Raw genomic sequence first — 15,802 nt, 5'->3', positions numbered from 1 at the left:
GATTTGTTTTTCGAAGAAGCTGAAAAAATCTACGTCGTAGATAAAATGCGACAGACGGATCTCTGATGATCAGCACATAACACAAATGGGCACTAATGATCCAACCACATCTGATCTCGTATAGCTCATTCGTTGTCTCTACACTCTAGGTAGAACTTAAAGAGGGAAGTTAGATGATTTGATGATTTGTTTGTGCATTTAAATAGTGTTTGTGTATAGCTAAGCAATGGGTTTGCCTAATGAAAATGCTAAAAGACACAGAAAATGACTAATATGGTTTAGAGATATAGGTAATGGGATTGAACAAAAGGATTGTACAAATAAATTTCAGGTTCATTATGCAACCAAGACCAAATTAGATGGTGTCGTAAGTTTCATCATTGGACTTTATTGTGGGGAAACACATTTTGTTGTTTGCAATAAGTCGCTTAAAGTCGGGACCAAAGCACTTAAAAAGTCATTTTTCATAAGTGGAGTACTAAAAAAAGCGACCACTTATAGTAACCGGATCATTTTTTAAAAAGTGAGTATTAAATTGTATAAAATTAAAATGTTGTTTTACTTTAATCTTCAGGATCATTACACAAACAAGACCAAATTACTTGTAACAAAAGTGAGTACTTCCTTCGTTTTTTAATGTTAGTCCCATTTAAAATCTTTTGACTATTAAAAATTAGAGGAAATCTTCTAAATTTCTCTCTATATATAAGAACAAATATAGTCATGTGATATCTAGTTTCATTCGTCTCAATGCGTACTTTATTAATATGTAATTTTTGTTAGTGTGAGATTAAAGATATTTACGATAAAAAAATTGTATAGATATATGTAAATAGGACTAACATTATAAAACTATTTATATATTTTATTTCGTTTTGCATTAATTGACGTGTTTTGACTGATACTAGTCACATATTTTATTTTGACATCCTTTAATGATTTGTAATTAGACATTTTTTAATTAATAATTGAAGATATTAATATTTCAAATCATTGATTTGCAAAAGTGTTTGAGAAAACATATCTACGAAAATGAAATCAAGAAAAAATTCGAAATCTTATACTCTTTCCGTCCCATAATACTCGGGATGTTGGGGGTGAACACGTAATTTAGGAAAACTACAAGTGAGCTCATTTAACACATTTGTTTATTGTATAAAAGATTCTCTTTTGTATTTTTTTTATTGCAAAGAAAAGAACAAATGGGGTGGGATTGGAGTAGGTGAGGAGAGAGAAAATGTGGAAAAATAAATTTTTATTAGTGGTCCCATTCCATATTTAGATTTATTCTGGTCAATTTCAAATCAAGTCGGTTGGTTCTTGTTCTCTACAATAATACTTATCCTCGAAGTATACTAATAAGGGGAGTAAAGTAAAATACAAGGTACTTATGTTTGAGAAAAGTTGCAATTAGAGTATTCATGTTTGGAAAGTTGCAATTAAGGTACTGAAACCTTGGCCGGAGGTAAAAAATTCGGCAGTGTGTGATCTTCATCAAACGGTTAACTCAATTTTTAATTATAAAAAAAAGTTGCTGAGTTGTTTGCCTCGAAAAAGAAAAACCCATCATTTCTACTTACAATGGCGCAATTAATAATAATTAAAAATTCTAAACCACCATCAGCCCCAGCCCCAGCCCCAGCCACCTCTCCACCCCACCATCGGCCCAAGCTGGCCGCTAGCACCCCTACGCCCAAACCACAGCTCCCTTGTGCCTGTCGCCGCCCTTCCCCTACCCTCTTGAATCACCTCTAAATCACCACAACCCTTATCGAAATCAAGGCATAGGAAGGGGAAAGGGGTCGGATCGAGGCGTGGGAAGGGAAGGAAGGGCCGAAATCGGACCGAGGGGAAGGGGAAAGGACCGAAAAAGGGAAAAGGGAAGAGGAGAGGGCCGAAAACGTGGCGGGAGAAGGAGGAGGGAGGTCGGGATCGTAATGGTTAAAGCTTGAAATTGAATTAATCATGTAAACCTCTGAAACTTCTATCAATCAAAGACTGAAGAGCATACCCTAGCTTAGTTGTTGAAATGGAAAGCGATTTCAATGATTTATTGATTATCGCATAAAAAAGGCCTCCGAAACTTCATAAAGCAATTTAGAAGCGAAAAACAATTTCAACCTCCGAAACTTCATAAATCAATTTAGAAGCGAAAAGCAATTTTAACCTTCGAAACTTCAATCAACCAAAAATATCATGAAAACCCTAATTAATCAATTAATCACAATAAAAAAACAATCAAACATTTTTTTTTTTTTATCAATTAAATATTCTTTTTTTTTTTCCTATAATTTTTGAAATGCTTCCTGTAAATTTTTTTTTTTCCCAATTTAATGCAGAGTCTCCTTCTTGAAGATGATTATGGAGCATTATATATATTGGAAGTAGCTAATTGTTTGATTTCCAACGGCTATTTTGTAACAGAAAAATGTTGAAGCTCTCCAAACATTAATACTTTCTGATAAATGTGTCAGCAATTTATTTTTTTAATTAATTTATTTATTTACAAATGGTAACCGGTTATAGTGGGTGAATACTTATTTGAGTACTCTTTTGGCAACTTCTCAAACACAAGTACTCTATCTATTACTTTTGTCAAACATCAGTACTCTCCTTTTTTAGTTTTCTCCTAATAAGGGTCTTGGAAAGATGACTTAACCTCCAAGTTGAGGCTTCAACCGCGTCTTTTTATTTCCTACGCAATACACTCGGCAAAGCTTAAAAAATTTCAACATTCTACAACACGTCATATTCCAGTAACCCAGTATGTACGCAATTTAGGTGACAGCATCGTCTTTGACGTGCCACGAAAGTGTCTATCCCTAATATGACCAATCCCATGAAGCTGTGAGATTGTAATAGGTGCAACCCCTGTAACAATGCTACTCACCCAAAATATATAAATAAACCATTCTTACAATACTATTTTTAGAAATCTTTCTATCTCCTCTCTAAATTTTCATCTTTATTAATCACAAGTCAAAAACGAAAGCAATGAACACACTAGAAGCTCAAAAGGTTTGATTACTTTTTTTTTTTTTTTATAAATTTATTCTTTTGATCTTTAATTAATTATAAATCCTTTGTTATAATTACTTTATGCTGATTATTTTTTTGTATGATTATTTTAATTGTTCAATTGTTTATTACATGAGTTTGATTTGATTATGATTGGTAGTTTAAATTCTGGGGAATTCAGCTGGAATCTGTAATCAGGCTACATGTTGTTGATATATTTGTCAGAATTTTTTTCTTTTCATTTTGGGGCTGAATTTTAGTTTTAAGATCATTTTGGATCATTCAACGGCAATTTTTTCTGATTTTTACCTGATTTTATGCTGAATTTCTTGTATTATTCCTCTATTCGCGGTTAATTTTTGTTTTTCATTAGCGAATTGACTTAAATTTATAGACCCGAGGACAATTTTTAAAAAATTTGATTGGTATTGTTTGATCATAATAATGTAGAATTGATTTAAAAAACAATCTGATGTTGTATTATTGTTCCTTAATCTTTGAGTTGCTGCATCTGGGATGACCAAATTAAGGCATCTTATCCTTTTCTTTTTGTTTTGGTGAAAATATGGTAAAACATGCATTTGTTTGTATTAAATTACAGCAATTTTTTCATGAATTTTGATTGAGTAAAATGAAGTATCTAATTGTCATACCAAAGTCCTAGTGTTGAGCACCGGATTCCGATGTTTGACTTGAAATGAAGAGTCGGAATAACATAGTATGGAAGTGTTTGGTAGCAGGTACATTGACGTACATGATATTGGGTTAATGGGTTAGATTGAAGAAGTGTTGATAAGTTAATACCCTTTTAATAAAAATTGTACTCCGTATCATTTTCCTTTCAAAATATCATTTTGTGCTTTTGAGTTTGATTAGTATTTAACATTTCACAAGTTGCTTGCTTAATTGAGATTGATGTTGTGATGAATATGTCCTGCAGGAAACTAACATGGGCGATGCATCTGAATTTGTTATGGTCGAAAAAGAGGATCTGCCGTGCCATAAAGATACCAATGTTGTAGAGAAAGAGAAAGAGAAGTTAAAAGAGTATGATGTTCCTATACATAGTGAAGTAGAAGAAACAGTGAAAGAGTATGATGTTCCGATACATGTTGGAGCAGAAGAAACGGAGAAAGTGGAAAAGAGTAATAAACGCGAACAAGAAGATGAAGAAATAAAGAGTACAGTACAGGAGAAGAGTGCTGGTGATCCATGTGAGTGGGAACGAGAAGAGGAAGCGAAGAGTGCTGAGAAGGATAATAAACAAGGTCACGAAAGGAAAATTAAGGAGCAAGAGGAGTACCCAAAGACTGAAGATCAAAAAGAAGAATTAGTGCAGCAGCAGGTGATTGATAATGATAACAATAAGAAAAGGAAAAAGAAGGAAGATGAGGTTAAGGATGGTTCTAAGGATGGAAAACAGAAGGAGAACGCAAATGAAAAGAAAAATAAGTTGGAGAAGAAAGTTGAAAAGAAGAAAAAGGCAGCCGATAATGAAGATGACACAGCTGAAGAATCAGATGAAGAGTCGGATAAGAAAAAAGACAAGAAAGGAGACAAGAAGAAGGAGAAGAAAGACAGGAGTGTAGAGGTAGAGTCTGAAGATGGAAAAGTGAACAAAAAAGATGACAAGGACCAGAAGAAAAAAAAGAATGATGAAGAAAGGGAGTGGAAGAACAAGAATGAGCAAGATGGAAAAGTAAAGGGAAAATCAGAAGAGAAGAAGGAGAAAGAATTGAAGAAGAAACAAAAAGATGAGAAGTCTGAAGTTGAAGGTGAAAAAAAGGAGAAGGATGTAGTTGTATGGTCTGAGAAGAATGAATCTAAGAAAGATAAGAAAGTCAAAAAAGAGAAATCAGGGGATTCAGAGGAAGAACTACCAAAGACGAAAGACATGAAAGGAGACAAGAAGAATGAGAAGATTGATAAGAAGCATGTAGATGAAAATGAGGTGAAGGTAGAGTTAAAACATGAAAAAGAGAAAGAAAAGGACAAGAAGAATGGGAAGAAGAAAAAGGATGATGAAAAAGTTAAGAATGAGAAGAAAGTAAAAGAAGGCCGTGACGAAGGATCTACAGAGGAAGAAGGGAAGGACAAAAAGAAGGAAAAGAAAGATAAGAAGCACAAAAGCAAAGACAGTGAAGGGGAGAATAAGGATGAGGTAGAGTCAGAGGAGGATGAGGATGAGGTGAAAAAGGATAAGAAAGGTAAGATAAAGAAAAAATCTGAGTCTGAGAATACTGGAGAGTGTACAGAAGCAGGAGAGGAGCAGGACAAAAAGGAAGAAAAGAAGGAGAAGAAGAAAGACAAGACAAAGCATAAGTCTGGGGATGATTCAGAAAGAAAATCTGAAGCAGAAGGGAAAAAAGAAAAATTAGAAGGAAAAGTTAAAAAGAAGAAAGATAAGAAACTGAAGGATGAATCTCATGTAGAGGATGAATCATCAGAAGAAACTGAGAAAAAAAAGCAAAAAAAGAAAGATAAGAAAAAACCAAAGGATAATAAGAAGTGCAAGGATGAAATTGCTTCGAGGGAGATAATTAGTGATAAAGATTCGGAAGATATTGATGAGGAGCAGGAGAAGAAAATCAAAAAGAAGGAGAAGGCAAAGAGTAAAAAAGATGAGGGGGATGATAAGGTCAAGGATCTTGTGAAGCTAAAGAAAAAACTGGGAAAGGTTGAGGGAAAGATAGAAGCGCTTCTTATTGAAAAGGCCAACCTCGTGAGTCAAATTAAAGAGGCAGAGGATAAGAATCGTGCATTGCTCGACACAGTCAAAGAAATACAGGGTGTTACTTCCACAGTTAAAACAGGGAAAATGAAAGAGGTGGCAACAAATAGCAATGATCATACAAACAAACATGAAGATGCAGTTGTACTTGTAGCTAAGGATGTAAGGATTGACAAGGTAGAGAATGAGCACTTTGTCGTTCCTGAGAAGTGTAAAGATGTAGCCATTCAAGAAGTTGAAATTCAAGCACCATAGGATATTCAGATTGCTTGGGAAGAAGATGAAGATGGTTGGTGAGACACTTGTATTCCAAGTCTTTTTTGTTTTATGTGTACTGTCAGTTTACTTTGTGTGAAAACAATTTCTAAGAATGTATGAAATGAATAAAGTATTGCAAATTTTGGATCAGACAATTTTCTTTTTACTTTATTTTATTTAGCCAATAGTAGTTTTCAGTCCTCGTCTTTGATTTATAGAATATCTTCACCAATTGCAGCCTCAGGTGAGAAATGATAGCCCATTGCTGAGGTTTTTCTATTGCTTTTGATCCCATGGCATATGTGTTGAGCCATTGTATCATAATCATAAGTCACTCCTATGATTCATTTGTTGATCATTATTACACAAATTTAATTAATGTAGCATTGAGACCTAAGCTGGTGACTACAATTTTCCAGTTCTATAGTCACCTGTAAATTGATCATTACACATTCTTTTCTGAGCTGAGCTCAGAACTCAATGTGCTAACTCTGATTCTATGCCAGAACTGTGTTAAGATCAATTGCTTTATATTCGTTAAATAATTTAAATAATTGAACTCCATACATGTCTGTTATTTATAATATCAAATATTTTGATTCCATTGCTAATCTGCATTATTGAACTTCATGCAATGTATATTCTGAATTCTTGAGCTTCTTAGTATGGCACGTGATTGGATAAAATGATTGGATTTGTTGCTGCTAGATTTTTATTATCCGACGTATGTTTTTGGAAATTAATCCTCGAAATTGCAAGCTGATTTTTCCAGAATGTTTTCTTTTCTATCCCAAAGCAGCGTGTACTTTTTCATAGACAAGCTTTGTTCATTCTTTTATCTTTCGCTGCATTTGTATAAGCGCAAAGTATAAGTTTTATCATGGTTTTCATAGTCTGAATGCATCTGTATAAGCGCAAAGTACTAATTATTAACTGAGTTTGTCCAGCCATGTTGTTACTTGTCCTGACAGTAGCATCAATAGTTGTGTGATCACCATTTTAGGTTTTCTTTTATTTCACGTCAGCTTAATGTTCATCTTTTGCTGAATTTCAGCAAAGATTGTACAAACGGGTGATGGAGCTACTGCATGTTGTAACTTCAATACCCCATTTTGGATGGGGAAGCTACTCCCGCGAAACGATAGTTTGGGAGGAGCCGGAGGACACTTCACCTTATTAGAAGAATATATAGCCTGATAAGGACTCTCCCTGATTTTGTGCTTTCATCAGGATTTATTTTTTTTAAATTTTATTTTATTTTATTTTATTTTTTATTCTTATTCAACCCAAATACAGACCATTAGAAGTCTAACAGCAGCATGACTCTTAGAATTCTATGTACTGCATCATCAATTCTGCTCATTGGGATTTGATTATACTTTACCAGGGAGGTTAGGTTACTAATGACTTCTTATGGTTGTAAGGAACCATGATCTGCAACGTTTACATACGAAATGTTGTATTAGAGCATGGTAAGTTAAGATATTAGACAGGTTTTATGCCGTAAATTGCCAGAGTTCATAGCAGAATTGAGTTTAAAGCTGGAATTAATTACCATATCAATGCCGGCATGAATGCCCTCTAGTACAGACTTTGGATAGTCAGCATGTGGTGGTGAAGTAATCCTGTCGAGGCCCTGCCAGTCAGATATAACAAATCCCTGCCATTGTTCGTATTTAACAATCAAGTGCAAGTACGTAGTTAAAATCTGAGCAGAAATATAGAAGAAGTTTTTGTTTGATTGGTTAGCTAGAGAAGAAAACATACCCTGAATTTCAGTGTGTTTTTAAGGATACAGTAATGAGATTATAATTAGAATGCATCTTAACACCATTCCCGCTGGAGTAAGAAACCATAGTGTAGATACACCATTGATAATCGCGTTGTAGTAGCCAGGCATGTGAATGCTGAGTAACCCATGAAAGTCTATAGTGCCACCATCACCCACATAGTGCTGATCCCGTCTGCAGTGCCACCATCACCCACATATAGTGCTTAGCACAAGCAGCAACCTTGTTCCTGAGTATAAACAGATCATCAAGCCAAGTATAGCGTGACGAACTCATTATATATAATCCAAACTCATTATGGATAATTTTACTAACAAATAATTAAGTTATGTCATATTTATTGATTTGCATGGTCTTCAAAATTAAAGGTAACAATACATATGATGTTATCCATCCATCTCAATGCCTATACAAAGGCAATATTATTGTAACCCCAAACTATGTGGTATGTAATGTTTATACCTTTTATCTTTTTTTTTTCTTTTCTTTAATTTTTTTTTTTAAAGGATGCCCACCCGGTTAACTAGAGCTTAGCTCCATCTACGTCTGGATCCGATCGGGCACACCTGGCTTATGGTGGGTGAAATCTCCCAACAAGAGCTTTTGCATACGGTGAGGCTCGAATTCGAAACCTCCCTTAAACGACATCAAGTTACTTACCACTTGAGTCATCTCTTGTTGGTCTATGATCGAATTATTTAGCTCTCGTGTATGTTATTTATAGCATCAACAAATTACGGAGATACACAATCTAGTGAAAGATCATAGCGTGGTCGTTTTAGATTTTCTACTACATTCTATACCCCCTCAATCAATCTGAACAAAAGACCAAAATCTATACTATATACTAAAGAGAAAATACAAGTTTATCACATAAACCTGAGTTGTTTATCACGGTGGCAAATTTGTAAATAAAAAATAAAAAAATAAAAAAAAATTTGTTCAAGGAAGAACTGCTAATAGTGTTAGCGACTTTACCATGAGTAGTGATTTTTTTTGCACTACTTATGGTAGAACCACCAATACCATTAGAGTAACTACTATGAACAATGCAAAAAATAAAAAAAAAAAAAAAAAAAAAAAAATTCATGGTAGAATTGTTTAATGGCAAATGGCGTTAGCGGTTGTACCATAAATAGTGTTTTTTTTTTTTTTTTTTTTTTTTTTTTTTTTTTTGCATTGTTCATAGTAGAACCTCTAATGGTGTTAGCGGTTCTACCGTGAATAGTGTTTTTTTTTTCATTTAACTAGGTTAGATCCCGTGCCATGCACGGTAATTTTTAAAAATTGTTTTATATTAACACTACATTTAATTATGAAATATAAATTTCTCTAAAATATTATGATGAATTTATGAGAGAGCTTGTTAGCCAGTATATTTTCTTTTAATTTATTTTTTTGCTCATTTTTAACTCCTAAAATAAGAAGGAAAAAATATTAAATAAGCAAAAGAATAAAACCTTTGGATACACCTACCTCTATGTGCACTCGGGTGTATATAAAAGTTGATGATTGGCTAAATAGGTACTTTTAAATATGTATATGTTAACATGTATACATATATTTTTATATATATTTGATTTCATTAAGCCACTAACAAATTGCATTGGTATCATTTATTAACCAAATATTTCTTAAAATGTAGGACATTGCACCATGTATGTCTCAAATTATGTTACCAATTTGAAAGTTTTTTTTCTTTTTGTTGCTTAAATTTAAAGTTGTTACTTTTTTTGGGAAGGATACATCAAATATTTTATTTTAAGTAATTTTTTAATATTTGATATACGAATTACTTTCTTGGAGCTTCTAACATATTATTAAATAAAAATAATAATAAAAAAATAGAATCCTTGTTGTAATAATTAACACAAACACAAATTCTTATATGTGGCTAGCCACATGGTATGGCCACTTCACATAATCACATAAGTAATAGGGGTCCGGTGATGAACAAATGGGGTTAACTTAACGTATGTAGGTTACTTAAATGAGAAAAAGGGTTACTCTCTTAAATATGTGGAATTATTCCTTCATTTTTTAAAACAAAAGAATAGGGATTACTCGAATGAAGAAATGGGGTTACTTATTTCTAAATTACTTGATTTTACTTGTATAATGAATTTGAGTTACTTTTATGGACAGCATGCAGTTATTCTGATGAAAAATTGAGGTTACTCATACATTTAAATGAAGATTATTCTTATAAGGCAATGTGGCCACACCGTGTGGCTAGATACATACAAGACTTTCCCTAACACAAATTACATAAATATCTTATTTATTATTTAAATATGTTTATATAGTTGACAATATTATGGAAATATACATCAAATCTTTTAGGAAAATTTAACAAGAATAATCCAACCTTTGCTCGATTCTCCCAAATTAATCCAACCTTTCGATTATTTTTTAATAATCCAACCTTTGCCACCAATTTTCTCGTAGCAACCCCTACAGGTCACCCCACCCATACAACCGGTTGTCAATCCACATGTCACTTCCTCATTGGTTATATATTTTTATTTTTAATTTTAACTTTAAAATTATTAATATAATTTTAATCTTTTAATTCTAATAATAATTATATATATATATATATATATATATATATATATATAAAACCTCCTTTCTTATATCTCCCTCCTGCTCCTTTCTTGGCCACCATTAACAGACCCCATCCACCACCGTCACTTTCATAGCCACCACTAACACTGTCCACAACCGGCCTCACTTCCACCACCCAAGCAGAAAAAAATCCCACCCTTTCCACCACACAGACAGCCTCCCTGCACCACACACGCCACCACAAACCTCAAAACACCACAACTAACATAACCCGACCCCCAACCACATCACACTTCACCCCCATCCACGACTTACCCCTAACCTACAATCATGACCCACCTCCAACCCTAAATCCCTAATCCATGACCCAACACCAAAGGCACCAGCCCACCACCAATACCACCTCACCAAATCCCATTCCGACCATTTACACGAGCATTACAACCATAACCACGACCAACATCAAATCAATAACATCAACATTTCTAAATGAGGAGAGAGAAATTATGGGGGTTTAGGTTTCTTGGGTATTATAATTAATTATGGTTTTGAGATTTGGGGTGGTTTTTATCCAAATAGGGTGGCGAGAGGGGTGGGTAGCAGTATCTTGTGGTGGTCAGAGTAGAATTGGAGAAGGGGTTGGTTGTGGTTGTGGGGTCGAGGGATGAAGAAGATGGGTGATAGTTGTTGTACTTGAAGGTGGAAAGGTGTTAAAGAGGGGAGGAGGAAGGAGGAGAGAGATAGGAAGCCATTGTTGATGGTTGGGTAGTGGGTTGGGCTGCCATCCATTGATGTCAGTAAGGAGGAAGAAGGTTGAGGGAATAGGAGAAAAAAAAAAAGAAAAAAAAATATTTTACTTGATATTTAGGTAACCGGTCACGTAGGTTTGCTATAAGAAAATGGGTGGCAAATGTTGGATTATTAAAAAATAATCGAAAGGTTGGATTAATTTGGGAGAATCGAGCAAAGGTTGGATTATTCTTGTTAAATTTTCCAATCTTTTATAATCTTTATCTATATATGTATAAAGTTGTTATCTTTTATTTACGTACTATATAAGATTAGTTATCAAAATAATTTTTTTTTTTTTTTTTGTAAATGAAAAAACTAAGGATACACCTTTGACAAGTTATAGATTTCAATCCCGTAAAAAAAAAAAAAAAGGTATAGATTTCAATATTTGAATACGTACACCGAATCGTTTTTTTATAAAATTGTTTTTTTTTTTCTTTTCTTTTCTTATTATATTTATTTTAAAAAGATATTGTATTATATGAAGCACATACTTTTTCCTAAGACAATGTTTTTTATAAAAATAGCAATCCATTACAAATTTAATACTGAGTAAATTTTGATTTGTTTATATATGTATTGATTTAAAAATTCGAGCATGACTCGAGAATCACCTAGTTATTTTGATAAGACTGGAAAAATATGTATTTATTAGTTTGTGTTACACCCAAAAATTAGATTTTTGAATTTTATTGACTTTTTTTTTACTTTGACCAAGCGAATTGGACCTTAGAGTTAGTGAAAAGTTTTGGGCTGAATTGGTAAGGATATGATGAAAATAGGTTGGTATCATCTAAATGCCCAATATTAAAAGAACTGGTTTGGAGGCAAAGTGGATAATTTAATTTTCAAAGAAAGTTGGCGCCAAGAAGCATAACTGCACAACAGTTATGGGAGTCGGCCATAACTACTCCAAATTTGCTTATAAATAGAAGTGTGAAGATCGAAGGAAGACATCAGCAAATCAATCTACAACAAGTATTTCATTTCTTTTTAAGCTTTCTTCTTAGTTTTCTTAGTTTCCCTTGGCTTAGTAGCCAAGCAATAAGGTAGTTTCTCTTAGTATGTATCGAAGATCGTTCATCCTTTCCAATTGTATGATCATGGAGATAACCTCTCCTTCAACTTATACAATTGTAGACCTAACTCTATCCTTTAATGGAATGCATTTGTATCTTTTGTCATATGTTTATCTACTCGTTTCTTTAAGCAATCTAACTTGTTTTACTTTGTAACACCCCCAAAATTCGAGTCTTTGTAAAACGATAAGAGTTACATTTTTACCTTTCAAAACCCAACCATCGAACCTTGGGAGTGTTACAGCTACTTTTATTTTCCATAGAAAACAAATGCAAAGCAAAACGAAATACCATTTTATAAACTAAGCAAAATAAAATAGTCATTACATCCAAACTGTAAAACATTTTAAAACATTAATTAAAAGGAAGATAAATAAGTTCGGAATTAAACTAAATTGCCTTAGCTACGTGATTATTCTAACGTCTCCTCACACGTAACCGAGTACCCTTTTACCAACCTGCAAAATAAATCAGAAACAAGGAAAGAGAGAAAACACCCAAAATCAGATAAACTGAGTAATTCCAACTCCATCCCGTAAAATAAATAATTTTAGTTCAAAAAAAAAAAAAACATTTTACACAACACAATTTCATCGACATTATAACACTAAGCCAAAATCAAGTTGTCACATTAAAATTTATTACTTTAGTTAAGAAAAGGAAAGAGAATGCCAGTAAGCCGGGACTAGTCCCTGTCACCACTTACTTTACAGAGGGTCGCGCGTAACCCCAAATGGCCATAAATTAAACAGAATGTCCCTAGTGTGCACACCCCTCACTAATATCCATTGATTAGGAGGAAGACTAAACAACAATATACATTAATTTAAACCAACTAGTAGCAACCATAACTACTAGTGGGCAACCTGTTCCTCACCCTTTCGGGTTTCATTCCCCTTTTTAATTTAATGAACATTTTAATAGATTAAATTGTCCGATCACATTGCACACAAGTATTGCACAAATCAATTTAATTCCCAAGTAACAATGTTTTAATTTCAGTATTATCATAACATAGTCATTCTACATGACATACTAATTACAACTCGTTTTCTAATAGGCCTTGGAGACCACCAATCACATACAATCAATCATCCAATTCCCAAGATTTTAATTATATAAAAAAAAACTCATACGATACCAATTAATCAAATTTTCGAAAATACTATACTAGTACACAATTATAAAAACTAGTATATAATATGATTTCATAATGTCATACAGTAACACACTCCTCACATATAATTATATAATCACATAGTTGGCACACAATATTTCAAAATAATTTCCTAACGGGATTCTAAAGATGATGGACATTGAAAATTACCTTGAGTTGCGCATAAATCTCAAGGTAAGTAACCTCCGAAACGTTCACCTAGTAACCCCTGTCTATAAATAAACAGATAATAATACTAAGTTAGTAACATATGTAGTACGAAAGTTTTTTATTTTATTTTTATTTTTATTTTATTTTAAAGAAAACGAAATCAAAAAGGAAATCAGTAACCAAAATTGTTGGTAGTGTTCCTCTCTCTCTCCTATTTTATTGAAGTCAACTAACTCTTTCAATCACATGGTATGGAACTCCACCACCATATCTATGGAGCTGCAACCAATAATTTCATGAATGATAAACTGAGTAATAGGCCTTGGAGACCATCAATGTCATACAATCAATTATCCAATTCCCAAGATTTTAATTATATAAAAAAAAAAAACTCATACGATACCAATTAATCAAATTTTCGAAAATACTATACTAGTACACAATTATAGAAACTAGTATATAATATGATTCCATAATGTCATACAGTAACACACTCATCACATATAATTATATAAGCACATAGTTGGCACACAATATTTCAAAATAATTTCCTAACGAGATTCTAAAGATGATGGACATTGAAAATTACCTTGAGTTGCGCGTAAATCTCAATGTAAGTAACCTCTGAAACGTTTACCTAGTAGCCTCCATCTACAAATAAACAAATAATAATACTAAGTTAGTATTACTATACACTATGCCTCCAAGCCATATGTAGTACGAAAGTGTTTTTTTTTTTTAAGAAAACGAAATAAAAAAGGAAATCATTAACCAAAATTGTTGGTAGTGTTCCTCTCTCTCTCTCCTATTTTATTGAAGTCAACTAACTCTTTCAATCACATGGTATGGAACTCCACCACCATATCTACGGAGCTGCAACCAACAATTTCATGAATGATAACTTGTTCCCCCCCTTCGCCCTTTTATTATTATTCACTTATTTATTTATTTTTATTTAAGAAAAAGTATATATATTAAGAGCAGTTTGGTGAATTTGGTAATTTCAGAAGAGGGGTGTGCTAATACAGCAACAGTGTTGACGATAATTGATGGTAATGGTGGTCTAATATTGAGATATGACAATGGAGACAAGCAACAAATTCGATTTAAGTGCCAACAGGTCGGGTTCGTCAATGGAGTTACAGGTTGAACGATGAAAGGAGTTAGAGATTACTAGTTGTAAGATTATATTGAAGCTTAATTGACTAGTTAAAGTCATCAAAATAAAGAAGGGATTATGAGTTAATTGAGCTCTCATACCTATCAATTAATGGAGATGACGGGTGGAAGAAGAGGAGTAGCTGTTTTTGTGCCCCCCTTTCTCACGGTCAAGCAACTTATAAGATGGAAATTTGGGTGAGATTGAGGTTTGAGATAGATTGATGTAACTAACTATGATAAGATTAAAATTCAAATTTTTAGATAAAATTAGTTTTCAAATGAAATGAGATTGAATCACACACTGAAATCAGTTTCTGGAATTTCTCCGACATCAGTTTTTTTTTTTTTTATTATTTTTTTTTATCTATAAATCCGAAATTAAAAATAATAATTATTAAAAATTTTACTATAATATATAAATTTGAAAAAATAACTATAAATTTAAAAGTTTATACTAGAAAAATTGTTGATTAAATATATTAGAAATTTTGGGGTATTACATACTTTCTTTGGGCTTCCTTCATGCTTATTTTGTTACGTTTGCAAGGTTATCAATCTTTGAAAGCGATAACTCGAGGGGCAGCCCCTTGATACTCTAGAACAATTTCAAACATCCGTACAAATTATTGTTGCACAAATCAAAATCGTACACTCTTTGGGTTTCCACTAGAGATTAGCCTTTCAACCTTTCCTTTATTACAAGGAACATTATCATAGCCTATCAACAATAAAACCAACTGAGAGTGAGGGTGGTTAGAGCTCCCCTCTCAATTTTAGATGTTCCTACGATCGATTCTCATCACTCGCCCTTGTGGCTCTAAAAAAATAAAAAAAAAAAAACTAACTTCCAACTTATGTAATGATAAAATGTACAATACACACAAGTAATGGCAAATTTAAATCCTATACAAAAGCCAAATATAAAATTCATACAATTAGAGCTTATCTCAATAATAAAATAAATAACTACACATTTTTCATCATTACCAATTATATCTTCCATCACATTTTACAACTTGGACAGCGTGCATTATATTGCGAGCGGAGAGTCGGTACTAGTATGGTAAAAACACCTCAA

The 15,802-nt window shown here is 33.0% G+C and overlaps 1 protein-coding gene across 1 annotated transcript; it reads left to right on the top strand.

Moving 5' to 3' along the window:
• The first annotated feature begins 2,869 nt into the window (after window positions 1–2,869).
• On the top strand, window positions 2,870–6,157 carry LOC110683192 (cylicin-2-like). Its single transcript, XM_021859540.1, has 2 exons — window positions 2,870–3,018; window positions 3,959–6,157. The coding sequence occupies exons 1-2, from the start codon at window positions 2,995–2,997 to the stop codon at window positions 6,002–6,004; spliced, it is 2,070 nt and encodes a 689-aa protein (XP_021715232.1). The 5' UTR covers window positions 2,870–2,994; the 3' UTR covers window positions 6,005–6,157.
• The last annotated feature ends 9,645 nt before the right edge of the window (window positions 6,158–15,802 follow it).

Source organism: Chenopodium quinoa, unplaced genomic scaffold (assembly GCF_001683475.1).
Source record: "Chenopodium quinoa cultivar QQ74 unplaced genomic scaffold, ASM168347v1, whole genome shotgun sequence".
Classification (NCBI taxonomy): Eukaryota; Viridiplantae; Streptophyta; class Magnoliopsida; order Caryophyllales; family Amaranthaceae; genus Chenopodium; species Chenopodium quinoa.
The sequence above is the reverse complement of the archived record's forward strand: the minus strand, read 5'-3'. Positions and strand labels throughout refer to the sequence as shown.